The 17573-nt window shown below is 45.4% G+C and overlaps 1 protein-coding gene across 2 annotated transcripts in view; it reads left to right on the top strand.

The window, feature by feature from the left end:
• Positions 1-17573, top strand: part of LOC146194976 (phosphate-regulating neutral endopeptidase PHEX-like) — a 48920-nt gene that overhangs the window by 11233 nt on the left and 20114 nt on the right. For both annotated transcript variants that reach the window (XM_084596169.1, XM_084596170.1), the window contains 7 exons: positions 1618-1797; positions 3588-3674; positions 6026-6156; positions 7785-8016; positions 9266-9376; positions 9999-10076; positions 10156-10265. In XM_084596169.1, the coding sequence (XP_084452295.1) occupies positions 1618-1797; positions 3588-3674; positions 6026-6156; positions 7785-8016; positions 9266-9376; positions 9999-10076; positions 10156-10265 (929 nt within the window). The remainder of the gene's footprint in view (positions 1-1617; positions 1798-3587; positions 3675-6025; positions 6157-7784; positions 8017-9265; positions 9377-9998; positions 10077-10155; positions 10266-17573) is intronic.

The following is a 17573-nucleotide window of genomic DNA, read 5'->3' as shown; positions in this document are numbered from 1 at the left end:
ATTTCTGGGGTGGCAGTGATCAATGCCCTTAAAGTGGCGACGAAACTCTGTTCGAGCTTTATTTCGGCAAGGTTGGAGGATTTTCAAATTTTAATGCGTTTTCTTTTTGATTCGTTATTTGCTAGCACACCGATGAATTTTTAACCAGTAGCGATAAATGATTGAAAGCACATATTTTTGCAGGGCGATTGCAGTGAGATTCAATGTAGCTGAGAATTCCTGCGTGAGCTCTGTGAAGACCGAGAATTTTCATCGTTTGAAAACGGCTAGCTAAGGCGCAACCTCCAGACCCACAACCTAAATCCTATCCGAACATAACTTCCTTGCCCCCTCCTTTCCAGACAATATGCTCACTGCTTCACCGCTTACCTCTCAACTAGCGACGTCGCCCTCCTTCGCGACTTCGAGTGGCACGCGTTATTGTCTTACTGCATTGTGGGTAACACAACTAAGGGTTACGCGGCAGTTTAAATATAGCCGTTGACTTCTTCGGTAAACTGCACCGATAACTCTCAGTTCGCTTAAGGGAAAATGAAGAAACATTTATGCATCGCGGCTTAATAATGACGTGCAATTGATGGGCTTGCAGACAATGCATGCGGAAATGAGCGCTAATATGCGAGTACGATGCGCACGACCTGAATTCGGCACAATACTGTCATATCTAAAAAGGCAAAGTGTGTAATTCATTTAAGCACCGTGGGTAAATCATAGTGTTAAGCGTTAAGGGGGAACGTCATCACAGTTTCTCACCGTCCTATTAAAGTTACTCGGCTCGCTCTTTGTGTGTATGGTCTGCTCAGTGGCTTTTCAACTATTTGAACGGGAAGGGTACTATTTCAAGTATCAGCATTTGCTTGGTCGGAGTCTTGCGTCAACAACGCCATCTAGCGGCGGTTCACTATAGAGCGCGAGGTCATAGCTTGATAACAGGTATGACGAATACGCAACTGTTACGTACTCACTGTAGTTTTAATGCGCGGGTAATAAGCGTCTTTATGGTCGAATATTTTTACGGGCTTCATAATTCCTTGGGAATTTCGACGCGGGCGCATTAGGCCTTTCTTCTGAAATGTATTTCGGAGGCCTTGATGATGTTACGCGTAGGGCATTGGCTTGGAAACGCAAAAATATCCAAAAAAATACGCCACCTTTCTGCTCGAAGCGAATGCATCTTGCGAAGAAGACTATTCTCTGTGAGCTATCAGGCAACCTAGGAGTTGCGCTTTAATTTGTGGACAGCGGTTGCTTGAGTTAACGGAATATAAGTACGTTGTTTGGGTAAAAAGACGCCGAGCAAGTGTTGTCTTCCAAACGTCAAACATACATGTTTAATAGATTTAAAGTAATAATATATATATATAATACATTTTATATTTATTACTGTTAGAGGATGCATAAGTGTTTCATGTTTTCGATTTCTAACAAGTGTTCGCAAAAAGAAACATGCAATGTAATGCAGCTTCGTTGCTTGTGTATTCCTATGTCATTATTAACTGCCTAAAGATGTTTTATATGCAATTGCTCTCCATGTCTGCCGAGTTTCATTTCTCTCCTCAGAGCGCTACCAAACTTCTACAACCTACAGCGTATAACATGTTCCGCTTATGTTCCCAGCTGGATGAACCAGAGACAACGGCGCTGCCCAAGTTCATTCTTTCTACCACGGAGTCTTCGAATTGGCTTCGCCAAAGTGTGTGCGACGCCATGCTATCTGTGTACGGCATCGTGCCGACGAACGACCAGTGGGATACGCTGTGCGACAACATTCAAGCGTTCGACATCGAGCTAATCAAGGTAGGAATGCTCCCTTTTACCGCGCCTAAAACTTTCTTAAGGCTCTGCATTTACATTTTCAATTCTATTTTTTTCTGTCGCTCCCCGTTTATGTGTAATAAATGAGAAGATGGAATGAAGCTGGACAAAAGGGTTAAGAGGATTTTCTAAGGGGAACTGCAAATGATCTTGCCGCCAATAAAATGTCGGTGGGAAGGTCATTCCAGCACATTTCTATGCTAAGAAGTAATAACATCTGAAAAGCGGTTGAAGATAAAATGAATGAGAAACTACTGGAGTAATGTATTTGCAGGAGATTCCATTATTTATATACTTTGGAATTCACAGCTTTACAAAAAAGAAGGAAATATGCAACGGTCTTTTTCTCATTCGAACCCGCCAAAGCATCAAATTCGGACAATAGTGGTTCAGAATAATATGCTTTATTATTTTCCGCTGTTTTTTCAAATCTACGATAAAATGTTTCGAACAATAGACTGTACTGAAATGCACTGCATTTGCAATAATGCTTCTAATATTTGTGCATATATTTCGCATTCATCATGTATTCCATCCTCCGTAAACATGCCTATTGGCTTCTTTACAGTGAACAATTTCAACCCGAAACCATATCTCACCATAATAGTGCAGAGAACTGCTAATCGAAAAATTGGACGATAAAATTATAACTTAAAAACGAAAGTACTTATGGTACGCCAGTTTGTAAATACGTCGCTGAGCGTAAACTTGCACATCCGAAATATAACAATTGATGCGGTAATGGCGCCTTGTTGGTTTTCCATCATCACGTAGGAAAGCGGTGCTTCATAGTTTGCGGTTTGATGAATTGCACTTATATACTTGTGTATGACACGTGTTTGCACATGTTTTCGATGTATATGTGTATATAAGGAGAAAAGTGCATGTAATAAACAGTTGAAAGTTCGCGCACGTGCTAGTCTTTTCGTGCTTGAGTGAATCGTCTTGAGTTAACGTTTAGCGCGCCTATGTGATGATGTAACGATTATCCTAGTGTAAACTGGCCCATTGGTCTTCAATATACAGGCCTTGTACGTCACAGTGCTCGGAAAGGGCATTTGCACAACGCTAACAATAACGACATGGTGAGCGTGGCGCTTATAGCAGTGGGGTATAGGGGAAAGAAATGATTCCTCACAGATAAGGAACAGGGTTAACCCTACATATGTATTTGCCCTTTTTTTGCCGAAGCCATTCCCTAAGTCGCCAACGTTCGCTGATATTCATAGTATCTCTAAATGCCTTGCGCTAGCTGAATATAGTGGGCTGAAGAGGTTGTCGCTCAAGTGACTGCCCTAAAGAGGAAGTGGTTCTATCCTTGTTCGCTTTCCTGTTCTGTTCAGCCGCTTCGGGGAATTATCTCGATATGTTCTAGCTTTTAACAATATAGCTCCGAATCATGGGCATCCATCTGATTATCTTTATGCAATCATCGTTCGAGCTAGCAGGAAATCAAATCTTATCCTAAACCCTCGTAGCCTGAGCCATTTTAGGACGCTAAAGCTCCATAAATATTTAACCCCAAGTCACTGCATCCCAGGAAAAATAACCTCAGCCACTGTAACGGGAAAATAGTGGCAGTGGACATGCAAGCGGCCTTAGCCAAAGCTAAAGCGCCACCTGATAGTGACGTCACAACAACGAGCGACTTCGATTGTTTGCCAGCGACAGTGTTGTGCCCTATACGTCTTGGAAGCTACTTCCCTTGTTGAGCGGCTGCACAAGCAATTTTTATCCCCTTTTTGATGCATAAAGTTTGTTTTCCTTTCCAGAGACTAAGGTATGCCGAGGGCCATCGGACAGGAATGTTCTACGAAAAGAAAGTCCTCAAGCTCAAAGACTTGGACAACTCTTTTTATGTGAGTAGACCAGCTTAACTCAGCGTGGTTATAAATTTGCGCCTCGGGTGCGCTGCAGCAGTTACTAAGTAAATCGAATAAGCAGGGGCATCGCTTAGGAGCTAGACTTTTCGTCACTTGAGTTAAATTCAAACCGTGTACGCGCAGCTGAGAGCAAACAATCGAACATAGTAAATGGCTTGTTCTTCATTAAATTGTTTGAAAGTGCATGCTCCTCTTTACAACCCCTTGTGTAAAGACTTACAAACAGCTTTACGTTAGGCACCTAGGGAAAACGCCTGGCAAATTCGGACACATGAACAGACACAGGAGGCCGAAATGCACTCTGAGAATGAGAAGTGATTCCGCACTCCATAAGCATGTGGTCTACTCCCGTGCCTCATGATTAGAACTTAATACCACACTGTATATCTAAACTCTCAATCTGAAAACAATACCTTCACGTCAGCAATGACGATTCATTATCAATAGGGCTGTGCAAGGACGTCTTGGTTTGAGTGACCTGGAAATCACATGCTCGGAGTCAACTGGGATAATGTTTTCCAATATGTCGCAGTTAATTGTTGCTCCAAAACTCCGCTTCAACAACCGCATTCGCTGTGTCTTTCTGGAGCTTGTTCCCGAAGAATTGCACTTCTAGACCAAACTCATTCTGCGCATTGTTTGAAATACAGTTCGTTGGTCGCTTTGATATTTGCCTTGACGTGTGTTTTACTAGTAGCTGCAGCCGCGATGGCGTTAATAGAAGATACACAGTGACTGCCTCGGTTTTTATTTTTCGTTTTTTTTTTCTTACTGAAATTTGTCCTGCCACTCCAGACCTGCGTTTCACAATATAGTGCAGTCTTGAACGAGAACCAGATTGGTACAGGATTGAACACCACATTGTTACAGCACAAAAAAGTCGCTTATATTATTGTCCATTATCAATTAAAGCTAATTAAAGCAGGAATGAATCGCAACGTAAAGAAAAGAGTCACCTTAACAGGCAGATTCTGCAGCTTTAGTTGTAACGATAGCGGGCATGTGCTCGCATGAGCCACAACTTTCCGGACGCTGTCGAAGGAAGCAGAGGACGAAGTAGAAACAGAGGGTGTCTGCTCTCTTACACCCAGATTACGTAACATTACCGTATGCAAAGAAGAACCTTGCCACCACCACAAAAAATAGTCACCAAAACCGAAGCTGCGATATGGCGTCAGCTACAAAGCTCGTATGTATCCTAACGTATACCACAAAAACTTTTTCCTCCCCACCCGTTACCCAGAGACATGTATGGTACCAGCTGCCAACAATACAGAACTACAGTATATCATTCTGTTTTGTCCTTTACAACTGCACCCGCACGTTACACCTATAAATCCCTCTACTACGCACTCCTGAGAACCAGCCTTGGTCAGCATCGAGCCAACCAATCAGCGCCGACTAATCAAGCAGGCCGAGCAAATAGCGACGGCGAACGGGACTCTAGATTGAGAACCCTTCATCTCTTCATGATACCGCTCTCCGCAAGACCAGCGCGAGCTGCGTTAGCGGGCCTGCAGGATAGTGGCAGCACGTCGAACCCTGGACTGAGGGCTCGGCTCATGAAGACAAGCGCAATAAACGTTTTTCCTCTTCCTCTTCCAAAGGAACAATACCACCGTCGCCATCATATGACTTATGAGCAATTCGGAACTTGTCACCGCTGATTTTCTTGTTACCACGTGCCGCTGAAATTGCGAGTTGATCTATAATTTACATATGTACAGTTCAATGGCGGCTGCTAGCTGAAATAGATGCGGGATCGAATCCCGTACGCAGCGGCCCCTTTTCGATGGAGGCGAAAAGCAAGTTGCCCGTGTGCTGTGCGATATCAGTGCACGCTAAAGAGTCGCAGGTGGCCGAAATTTCCAGTGCTCTCCCCTATTGCGTCTTTTATTGCTTGAGCCGGTTTGGGACGTTAAACCCCACGGAACAAACCGAATCCACATTAAAACAGCGTGAAAAAGACGACGGCGGAACAAGCACATCAACACACATGCTGACCGTATTCTTCATTATTCCCTCTCCGTCTTTTTTACGCTGTTTAATATGAATAACAAAAACTGGGCCTCCCCAGCTTTATCTTCTTATAAGAAATCAAACCAAATAGCTGTGTTCTGCTATTTCCAACTATTACCATTTTGTGTTGATTCTGATCGGTCACCCCTAATGGGACGATTGTATTACATATAAAGAGTTAAGAGCAGACTTTATATTAAGTTTAACAGGGCGTCCAATCTGCTAGCCAGCATTTCTCTAGTGTTTTATGGCTAGTTTTATTCGTAAGGAAAATATTTGTTACATATATTCGTATTTTGTTCTTGCAGTGGAATTGGATGACTTTCTTGAAAACTGTGTTCGACGGCACTCCCACCAACGTTGGTCCACAAACGAAAATTCTTGTCGGCAATGTCAAATACGTCTCTGGCCTAGCGCGGTTTTTGCAGAAGCAGTCCAAGTGAGTCTTCTGGGCAACGGAACCAAAGTATTCATATCACCTAGTTTAGGAAGCATAATACTACTCGGAATACGTTTTGCGTTATCTAAATATTAAGCAATATTTTGTGTAGTTCGTACGGTCAAGAGCAGTCAGCCGAGTCGACACCGCTTGTCGGAAATATTCGTACAGAAAAATCCTGATTGGTCGGTGGTGTTATGACGTCCCATCCGTATGACCTCATGCGGGAGCTGGAAAAATGGAAAAACCCCCCATGCAAAATAAAGCTATATAACGATTTTACGAAGTTTCAGAATAAAGCTGAAACTGGCAAGGAGGTCGTCTCTAATGGAGGTATTTCAGAAATTAGAAGTAATTTCTATACATTTGTCGCCATTCTGGTTCAAACACGATCCATTTTGATCAAACCCGACTAGGGCTGGAATAGACCCTGTGTTGAACCCGTTTGGCACTGCAGTCCAGATGGGCACGCAGAGAATTGGTCCAAAAAATGTTGTTATCGAAAGCGTTAGAGGGGCAGTAGTGAACGGGCTGGTGTGCATATGACTTAGTAACGTGTGTTTGGGATGTATACGGACATTAGAGTGATAATTTTAAAATTGAATTAATTTAAAAATCAAAAATGTATAGAACATTTGCTGAATCAAAAGGCCGCGTTAAAGCGTCTACTTTTAAGACGAAGTTTGAGTGTCTCTATCCTTTTTTTTTTTTACGCTTTGAATTAATCTTGCTCAACCTGACTGTCCATGCGAGCTAATATACTGAACCACTCTTTATTTTTTTTTTTCAAAGTTGAAATCATTGCTTGAAGTAACCAGGCTATAACTGAGCGAACCAAAAAGTAAAAAGCTTCTTACGTCTGCTGCTTCTCCGGCTAATCATTCTTAGCGGGTCCGGTCTCAAGCTCTCATTTTAAACGAGATAAATCAAAAATCACTTTGAAGGGAGTTAATTGCGTTCGAGCTGACAATTAGGAAATGTAAGCTTAAGAAAGCTTAATAATTGTCAGCTTGGCCCCACATTGTGATAAATTCTAAGTACCTGTTTTTATCACGCAGATACTATCAGCCATCCTTTGTCGCTAACGTGGCTTTGAATACATTACGGTTCTTGTTTAAACGTCCGCTGTTTCATGTGTGTTACATTTTATACGATCCCCGAACAGCAGGAGTGATCTTCAACGGCAGGCAAAAGGCATGCAGTACAAGCAGACGTTTAATTTGGATATAGTTTTCAACAGTACAAGGTACAGTTGGGTACAGTTGTACGCGCTTGAAAGCGCATTAGACGGCCTGCTGCTGGAAGGGCATGCCTCTATTGTTTTCGAAGAAAAACGTTTTGTCGAAACACATATTGGTGAAGACCTTCCCAAGAGCCACGATATCACAGATTGTTTTAAGGTATTGCAGGTCATATACGCTTAGCCCCTCTAGTTGTACAGTACTGACACAGGAATGAGTCTAAATCCATGGTTCCTATTGTTAAAATAGATCTTTTTCCAGTTCATTTCTGATAGTCGTGCAATCCATATGTTACGACGTCACGCAAAATATTTCCTGATTGCATTTACAAACCGCCACAGCCTATTCTTTAAGAATGGTTGCATTACATCTTTCCGCGCGACGTAGGGATGTCATCTACAACTACCTCGGCTATCGCGTGCTTCTGCGGCTGGGATTGCTCTACCGTACTCATGAGAAGCACGTGAAGACGCTCTTCTACCGCTACCACATGGGCTACAAGACGGAACCAGAGCGTTGGCGTCTGTGCCTCCGCTACGCGGAGAAGAGCATGCCAACGGCCGCCTCCTGGATCTACCACATGTGGATAAAAAAGAAATTCGGCCTCAAGGGTGACAAGGTATCCCATCAGTCCATTTTCATACTGCGACCTAGTAGCTTGTCATGCACACAGTGTCCGGTACTTTATTTGTGCCAGTCACCTTGAGATCGCCTGGTCCTCTAATTAAGATTCAGAAAAAAAGGCCATTGACTCTAACATTAAAGAAACTACTGCATTCGTTTGTATTAAAATATTCTTCACATTTATATTCGTGGAGTCAAGGAATTAGTGGCGTAGTACTTAAAGGGTTCAAAACTTAGTTTCTATTGTGAAACCATGGTTATACGCTAGCCAGAGGTAATTTTGCTCCATTCTGAAACCCTTTGATGTGGTCCGAGTTGAACTTGGCTGGATAGGAAAGTCCACGGATGCCATTCAGCTCAGGTACATATACATTATACTTCGGCTTCCAGCACAGGGCTTGAGGCTTCCAGAACGGGGTTTATTAACTTTGGCTAACGACCCTGGGCTGAGAGGCGGAACGTGAAGCTAATAACTGCAATAGTTGGGGTTTCTACCCTGACCGCCCCCCCCCCCCCCCCCTCTCCTAATGCCTTTGCAGCCGCTTTTCTACAGTTGCCACCCTAGGTGTCAGTTTTTTTTTTTTTTTTTTTTGTATGGCGCTAGGGAACGTCTCATTTTCTGTGCTTTGTCGTGTTACCATTACGGAGATCACTTCCAGAGGTATTTTTCTAAACCATGATTTAAGCATGTATCTTTTTTCTTCACGTGCAACACATACATGTCTTTTTTTTTTTTGCACAGCTAATACGTCCCTCGATTTCTGAGCTGCTATTTTCTGCTCGGCCAAACCCGAGTGACCTTTGCTTATTACCCGGTTTTGGTTTCCCAAATTGCCTCACCTGCATATCATGTCTTAATCACACTGCACAAAACGTATGCCGAGCTGCATCTATCCCTAATTATTAATCTTTAGCGATTTTATTATCCCGAGACGCTTTTTCTAGATCTAGTGGGTTGGGTTACACGAGATAGGTGACAGAGCTATCTCAAATGCTGTAGGTATTAGAGGAAGTTATAGTTCCTCCTTTCTGACATACTTTTCCACCGCGTGCTTTATAAGAATCGACGTGATGTTAAACCACTTTCTAAAGTTAGCTACATGCCCCTTAATAATGCTGCGTCAGTAATGATTACCCTGCTCACAAGAAACAGCGGAGCGCTAGTTATTCCTTATGGCAGGATATTAGTTCTTACCTGCTGTATTGTGATTATAATTTCACAAGATATTCTTTCCTTATCTTAGCTGTGGATCAAATTCTTCAACGTGTACCGGAAGATATACGAGAGCGTTGACTACTCGTACGCCTACAGCTACCTGACTACAGCAGACGCTAGAGTGGAGGCCTACAGGAAGGTAAATATATTCGACGCTAAAATGGATAAACTTATTGCATTGCCAGAAATGCAAACCAATTTTATTATTCTTTAGGAAATATTATGCTTGCATTTTTCATGAGCTGAGAAGCTGAATTTGAATTCTTTGAGCGCATAGTATGTAATTCTCTGCGAGCCCAAAAATTTACATATGCGCCAAATTGGTTATTCGATGACGCAACCAAAATGGAAATGTAGACATACGTAATATTTCTCCTCACTGAGATTTCTGACACTCATAATTATTGTAACATTAAATAGTAATGAATGAATCATAACTTCACGAATGAAAATTAAGTGCAAATGGTACCGCTTGTATATAGTGTTTGCATTGATCGGTATTTTTTGTTCTGAAATTAAGTTAGCCTGAAGTAACAACATTAATGGAAAAACGAAAGATATTTATAACAGTGTGCCGGAGATAACCGACAGCGAATAATCAGCCAGCTATTCAACCGGCGTGTTCATAATTTTATCTCCAACCTTTGGTACTGAGCTACATTGAATATTCCCCTTTTTGGGCGAACAATTTATATCCATGTTCCTTTAACAGTGGCATGGCAGTAGGAATGGTACTGAGCTTGTCTTTATATACGCTACAGCTCAAAGACGTTCGTCTTCAGCTGTTCTTCATTAACGCCACCATGACCGACCCCCTGCTGAAGCTGTATGGTGGCCAGGTAAGTGCAACGAGAATTCGCTTGTGTATTTATAGTCTTAAATCGTTGGCACTAACCAAATGTACTTTAAAACCAACAGGAAACAAAAATCAACGTGAACGCTCCTGTGCCAGGCATATACCAGATGACGAAGCACTACTGGAACAACTACTTTTCTATTTCTAAGAATGCTCGCGAGCTGGATATTGCGTAAGTAGCCTTCCTTGCACTTATGGACAGGGCCTAAACTGCTTTGTTATGCGCTTGCTAGAAAGCGATGCGGGCAGCGCATTTCTGATCTGATCACATCGAAACCAAGACAACTACTACAAAGGCCCCAAGTTAGAAATCGCACAATATTGTCACGTTTCGATAGAACGCCAAGGAAGGCCTAAAGATATACGGTTTGAATGGTCGACCAGAACGAGTCTTGCGTTCAAGCTGCTTTCTCTTCCAGGCTCGCGCTTGTCGTCCCAGACGTCATCCTTGGCGTCGTCTTCTATGCGTCATTTGCCCCCCTCCTCAGGAAGCATCGTCCCTATGGGTATAAATGGAAGTAGGAGGTCAAGGTCAGTCCGAGTTGTACGGCTTCATACGTACAACGTGGACGGCGTCAGCTGGCGTCACTTCGATGTCGACACCTCGTCTGGCACCACCTCATAAGTGACGTTGGTTAAACGTCACTGAACAACATAGGGCCCGAAGTATCGCCGCAATAGTTTTTCGGAGAATCCACGGCGGCGAATTGGCGTCAAGATCCACACTTTATCACCAGGTTCGTACATGACATGTCGGTGTCTATGACTGTAGCGTCGTGCATCATTCTCTTGTTGATTTTTGATCCGCACACGCGCTAGTTGACGAGCTTCCTCTGCACGCTGATCGAATTCCTCGGCGTCCTGATCGAGATCATCGGTGCCGGCATTTGGGAGCAACATGGCATCCAGCATAGTTGTTACTGGCCGCCCGTGAAGGAGGCTGAATGGTGTCATACGAGTGGTGTCTTGGCGTGCCTGTAGGCGAACGTGACGTAGGGAAGAATTTCGTTCCAATTCTTGTGGTTCACGTAGACGTACATGCAAAGCACCTCTGCGATGATATTATTGAGGCGTTCCGTCAGCTCATTAGATTGGGGGTGATAGGCTGTAGTTTTACGGTGACTGGTACCACTGAGGCGGAGAACGGTCTCCAAAAGTTCGGCAGTAAATGCAGTTCCTCGGTCAGTTATAATGAGTGCTGGAGCGCGGAGCGCCGTGCTCACGACAATTTTCTCAACGAAGAACCGAGCTGATTCGTCGGCGGTAGCCCTTGGCAGAGTCTTGGTCTCCGCGTAGCGGGTTAGATAATCGGTGGCGACAATTATCCATTTATTCCCGGCTGTGGACGTCGGAAATTATCCCAGGAGGTCCATGCCGATTTGCTTAAAAGGCGTTCACACAGGGTGGAGTAGACCAGCTGGTCTTACAGGGTTTGATTTACGGTGCTGGCAGTCTATGCACGTACGTACGTAGTGTTTCACTCTCGCCGGCAGTTTTGGCCAGTAGTATCCGTGCTGTACTCTAGCCAACGTGCGGGTGTAGCCTAGGTGACCGGCGGTTGGCTCGTCGGGACACGCTTGCAAAACTTCACTTCGGGGAGCAGATGCGACGACGAGTAGATGACTGCTTCCGCCAGGGCGGAAGTTCTTGAAAAGTATATTGTTACGAATAAAAGAGCTGCGCCATCTATGACACCTAAAAACGCAGTGTCTTCATCTGTCATAGTGAAAGGTCGACCAGCGCTCGCGAAAGGCAATCAGCATCCATGTGCTTCTTTCCAGATTTGTAAATAACTTCCGTGCGGAATTCTTGTAATTGAAGGCTCCAACGTGTGTCTCCCTGAGGGGTCCTTTAGGTTCGTCAGCCAACGGAGAGAGTGTTGGTCGCTAATGACATGAAAGGGGCGAGCGTACAAACAAGGGCGGAACTTCATACCCGCGCATACCACTGCAAGGCGTTCTTTTTCGGTTGCCGAGTGGTTCGCTTCTGCTTCAGATAGCGTCTTGCTTATGTAAGCAATTACTTTTCCATAACATCCTGGCGCTGCACCAGCCCAGCACCTAAGCCTGCGTTGCTGGCATCCGCATGAAGCAGTGTAGGCGCATCGTCATCAAAGTTCGCCAGGACAGGTGTTGCCTGTAGACGCCTCCGCAGCTCCTTAAAAGCTTGTTGCTGTTCTTCACCCGAGCGAAAGACAGCATTATCATGCGTTAGTGAAGTTAATGGACAAGCAATTCGTGAAAAGCCAGCAATATACCGGCGGTAATAGACGCAAATATCCAGAAAGCGCCGCAATGTCTTTTTGTCCGTAGGTGTTGGGAACTTGGCGACTGTGGAGAGCTTTTCAGGATCACGCCGGACACCCTCTTTGCTGAGACGTGACCTAAGAACTGCAGCTCCTCGTAACCGAAGTGGCACTTCTCGTGTTTTATTGTGAGGCCCGCCGATCGTATGGCCTGAAACACAGCTAGCAAACGGCGTAGACGCTCTTCAAATGTGGCCGAAAACACAATCACGTCGTCAAGATACACCAGGCAGGTTTGCCACTTAAGTCCCGAGAGCACAGTGTCCATCAGCCACTGGAATATTCCAGGTTCCGAGCATAAACCGAACGAAAGGACCTTAAACTCATACAATCCGTCAGGAGTGACGAATGCTGTCTTCTCCCAATCCCTCTCATCTACGTCTATCTTCCAATATCCACTTTTCATGTCCATTGATGAGATTTAACGTGCATTTCTTAGGCAATCAAGAGAATCGTCAATGCGAGGAAGAAGGTACACGTCTTTTTTAGTCACTTGGTTGAGCTTGGGGTAGCCTATATGAAAAATCGTAAGATACCGTCCATCTTTTTAACAAGTACCATGGGGGAAGCCCAGGGGCTCTGTGACGGCTGGTTAACGTCGTCTCTAAGCATTTCGGCCACCTGGCGCTGAATGGCTTAACGTTCTTTCGGAGCCACACGGTAACAATTTTGTGGAATCGGGCGAATCGAGTCATCCGTGATGATTCGATGTTTTGTCAAAGGAGCTTGGCCGATCCGCGATTCGGAAGCAAAGCAGTCTCGAAATTGATCTATGAGATCCAAAAAGCGGTCCTGTTTTGAAGAAGACAAATTTGGTCTCACATCGACGATGAATAGGGGCGTCTTGCACATTGATCCTTCATGTTGCAGTGAGAAGCAGTGCTGCGCATTTGGGAGGCTGTCGAAAAAGGCCACAGATGTGCCTTTCGGAATTTGCTACCGATCGTCGCTGAAGGTTGTCAGCAGCACTTCGGTCTGCCAATTGGGGAAGTTGAGCCCTCGGGGTATAGAAACACCTCGGCTTAGTACCAGGGGACTGCCCTTTCGGCGATACCATCGTCGGTATGCGCCATGTCGCACTTCACTTGAGTAAAAGAGCATGATCGCGGAGGTAATATCACCATCTCATTGGCGACGCATAAGGGCATCAGTGGTACTTCCACATAACTGAGGTCTCCATGATTCTTGCTGAAGGCAACGACGCTGTCCCGAATGCTGATTACAGCAGCCCCATGAAGACGCAGAAAGTCCATGCCCGGGATGAGGTCTTTGTCACAGTCAGGGAGAATAACGAAGCTGCCTACAAAACCCGCGTTTCCCATTACTATCCGGGCAGTGCACTTCCTGTCGGTGCCAGTAGCTGACCCCCAGCATTCTAATTACTAGCCCAGTCCATTCGGCGTTTACTTTGCTCAGCGTATCAGCCAGGTTCTGGCTAATAATTGAAAAATACGCCCCGGTATCTACCAGAGCATCTACTTTCAGCCCGTCAATAGAAACTGCGAGGCCGAAGCAGTGGCCTCGTGGTAGAGCACTCGCCTCGGCAACGGGAGGTGGTGGGTTCGACTCTCACTGGCGGCCGGACACCCACTGCTTTTCTCAAATGGGTACAAGCCATAGCCCGGCCTGGTGCTCGGCTACCCAGGCCGCGTAGCTTTGAAAAGGAGCCTGCGGCCTCAAATCCCACGTGTTGGGCTTGAACAGTACTTCTGCATGAACCTCTTCATTACCCGTACGTCATTGGTTTATCAGCACTAACAACTTTATCTGTGTTGCTCGTCTCTTTCGGCATTTGCGGCGGAGGTGCGGCAAGGTCGGTGCTGTCAGCTTCGTCATCGGGGCTGCGCATCTGGTGCGGCATTTTCGGCGGTAATGTAGGCGGCATTTTCGACGGTAGTACAGCAATGTCAATGTTAACAGCGACGTCAGAACCACGGGTTTTCGGAAGTTGTGGCGGTTGTGAGTGTTTTGACAATTTGCAACTGGCTGCAACCTCCCCTCGCGAGGTTACGGCTGTTAGTTTCCCCGGCGAGGGCTCGGGCACCACTGTCCGCTAACGTCAGTAATGCTACGACGCGTCGGCGAAGAATAACGCTGTGATGATGGGGAGGAGCGGCGGCGGAGGCCCGGGGATTCGGTTTCCCTACTGACCGGAGGGTCGTCCTCGATTTGGGCAGAGGCAGCGTTGAAGAGGTGGCAAGCAGAAACAGGCGGAAAGGCCTGCCCCTCTTCGCAGTAGCGGCATTACCGATACACGTGGCCAGGTTGTCCGCAGTAGAAACAGAGTAGTAGGCTGTCATAACTGCGCCACCTGTCAGTTCGGCGTGGTTGAGAGCGCCTGGAAGGCGCCCACTGAGGCCCCTGAAATAATCGTGTCTCCTGACGATTCGATGAGTTCGGTGGGGCGTGGTCTGGAGGCGAGCGACGGACTGCGACATAGCTCTCTGGTTGCGGCTCGTGGTAAGGTGCAGGAATGTCGGCCGTGAAGCTGACCTTTTGTGGAGCGTGGTATGGTTCCGAAATGGCTGCCGCGTTGTCGACAGGGTGAGACTGGCTGCATGGTGCAGACGGTGATAAGGCACACCCAATTTCATTCCTGACAGATTCCCCGAGGGCCTCTGATGACTTGGCCTTCGTAGCCGTAATTCGCTGAAGCTCCTCAAGGACAATTTCTCTAATGAGGTCTTGAAGAGTGGTCCTATCGGTTGCATTCAACGCCACCGCAGTTGTCGGAGCCCAGTTAACGGGTCGGTTGTACTGGCGGCACCGGTCTTGAGGGCTCGCTCTATAGCCGTAGCGTCCTTAACGAACTCACTGAGTTTTAGGTGGGTTTCGTACCAAGCCGGCAAGCACCTGTTCTTTGACACCATGGATGAGATGCCGTAGCTTCCTTGGCTCACTCATATCAGGGTCAGCACGGCGAAAAAGGCGAGTCATGGCTTCCGCAAACATAGGAACGCTCTCATTCGGCTTCTGGACGCGCACCTCAAGCAGCCGCAGCACATTGTCTCGTCGGTCAGTTCTTTCAAAAGTTCTACCAGCTGGCAGTGGAAGTCATTCCATGTGGATAAGCTGGCTTCGTTGTTCTCAAACCACGTTCCAGCATTGTCCTGAAGGGGAAAATAATCATTGCAAAGCTTCTGGTCTCCGCTGCGCTGGTTGATCTTGGCCACTCGCTCAAACTGGTCGAGCCAGTCCTCCACATCTTCAAAAGCTTCCCCGCGAAAGCACTCTGACACCTTGGTTTTCTGAAGAGTCACCGCCGTAGGGTTATGATGTGCCATGGCTTGGGAGGTCTGAGGAACTTGGCCGTTTGAAGAGGCCTTCGGCAGATGTCTATACTCCGGCGCTAGGCCTAGAAGGTGGCAGCTAGCGCGATGGACAGGCGTGTCGATGTCTGGAGTCCGCTGTGGACTGCCGGAAGGAGTCTTATGCATACCCCAGCGTGCTCCACCAGTGTCACGTCTCGATAGAACGCCAAGGACGGCCTAAAGATAGACGCTTTGAAGGGTCGGCCAGAACGAATTTTGCGTTCAGGCTTCCTTCTCTTCCAGGCTCGCGCTTGTCGTCCCAGACGTATCTTTGGCGTCGTCTTCTATGCGTCAATATGTATGAAGCACGATTCGGTGACAGTCTCTACCAATTTAGACCACTTGTGATTATTTGACAGCGCAATTTTAGGTGGCGAGCGCTTTCACAGTGCGCATATCTAGTTCCATCCATTGCAACCACCTAGTCAGCACTCACCATCCCTGTCCAAAACACGATATCGCAACTGCACAAACGACGCATCAGGTGAGGTATATCAAAACAGAAAAAAAAATATCGTATACAACAAAACAAACAAGTTAGATGGTAAATTCGTTATAATTAGTCCAGTAGGCATAAGAAAATTGGCCTTTTTTATGAAGATTAGCGGAGCCAGGTTTAGTTTCCTGGAGTGCTTTTAAAACCAACTACAAAAGAAGCTACCTCGATATATCAGCAGGCGTTTTCTAAGCATTATGCAACAGAGATACAAGCTTTTTGTTAGTGCATGAGATGCGTAACAAATGTTTAGTTTTAGTTCTGAATGGAGAGGAATTATGTTTATACTCTGTAAGCAGTAGTAATTTTTACCCCCTGAAGTTAGGAACCTGTACATACAAACGTCATCCTAATAGAGTAGGAATACCAAATTTATTTACTTTTCTCTTTGAGAAATATACAAGAATCATGACCTAGATTTCAGCTAAACCTACTAAGCAATTGCAATTATAGTTTCATTTTGCACTTTCGGTTTCAGTTTCAGCCACCGCACGACGGCTATGAAGTCCCAAGCACGTTTTGACCGTACATGTCATGAAAAAAAAAAGTGATATTATTGCTGCTTATTCATTTCGTGATTTTCGGTTTTGGAGAGGCTTGCATGAATATTTTTTAGTTAAAATTTGGACCTCTTATTTGACAAGAAAACATTTGTGACGTCACCACCATCATTTTGCGACTGAAGCTAAAATTGCATTGATTAATGAGTCAGTTAGAAACTAAGTACTGCTTTTTCGCGAATTTACACAGCTATTCAAGTTTTGTTATGTGCTGCGCATCACATGAAAGATAAGAACACAGATCACAAAGATCTAATTTGACTTTGATACTTCTTTGAGGTTTATGTAGACGCAGTGGTAGAAAATTTTAAATTGCATTTGGCTTTATAAGGTATGTTTTAGGGCCGGGAAAATGTATGAATAATCAAGCATGTCCGAAAAATCGGTCGTCGACTGTATAGCGTTATAAAATATTTGTGATGCACTCACATGACGGCTGTGCTTGGCGCTGTTCGCAGTGTCATTTGAAGCTGTACAGCGCAGCAAAGTACGGTGGTTATCGCGCATTGCTGCATTTGGCTCACGGAATGCAATATTTGTATTGTGTAATGTGCTATATAGTCGTTGTGCTGTATCTTATTGCGCGCAGTAAAAAAGAATTACCACGGTTATGGGAGACCTACGGGGCGTGGGCGCTGTTTCCCACCGCAGACACGGATGAGCTACTTTATGGAGAGCTTACCTACACGGTGTGAATGGGACCATCAGAACTTGCACAATGGTTTGATAATGTCATGATCGATGTGACTGTGTTTCTACGGTGTGAATACCACCAAATAGAATTTTAGCACTACCACTTAGCGAGACA

Source organism: Amblyomma maculatum, chromosome 3 (assembly GCF_055883805.1).
Source record: "Amblyomma maculatum isolate TAMU_Amacu chromosome 3, ASM5588380v1, whole genome shotgun sequence".
In the NCBI taxonomy this organism is placed as follows: Eukaryota; Metazoa; Arthropoda; class Arachnida; order Ixodida; family Ixodidae; genus Amblyomma; species Amblyomma maculatum.
The sequence above is the reverse complement of the archived record's forward strand: the minus strand, read 5'-3'. Positions and strand labels throughout refer to the sequence as shown.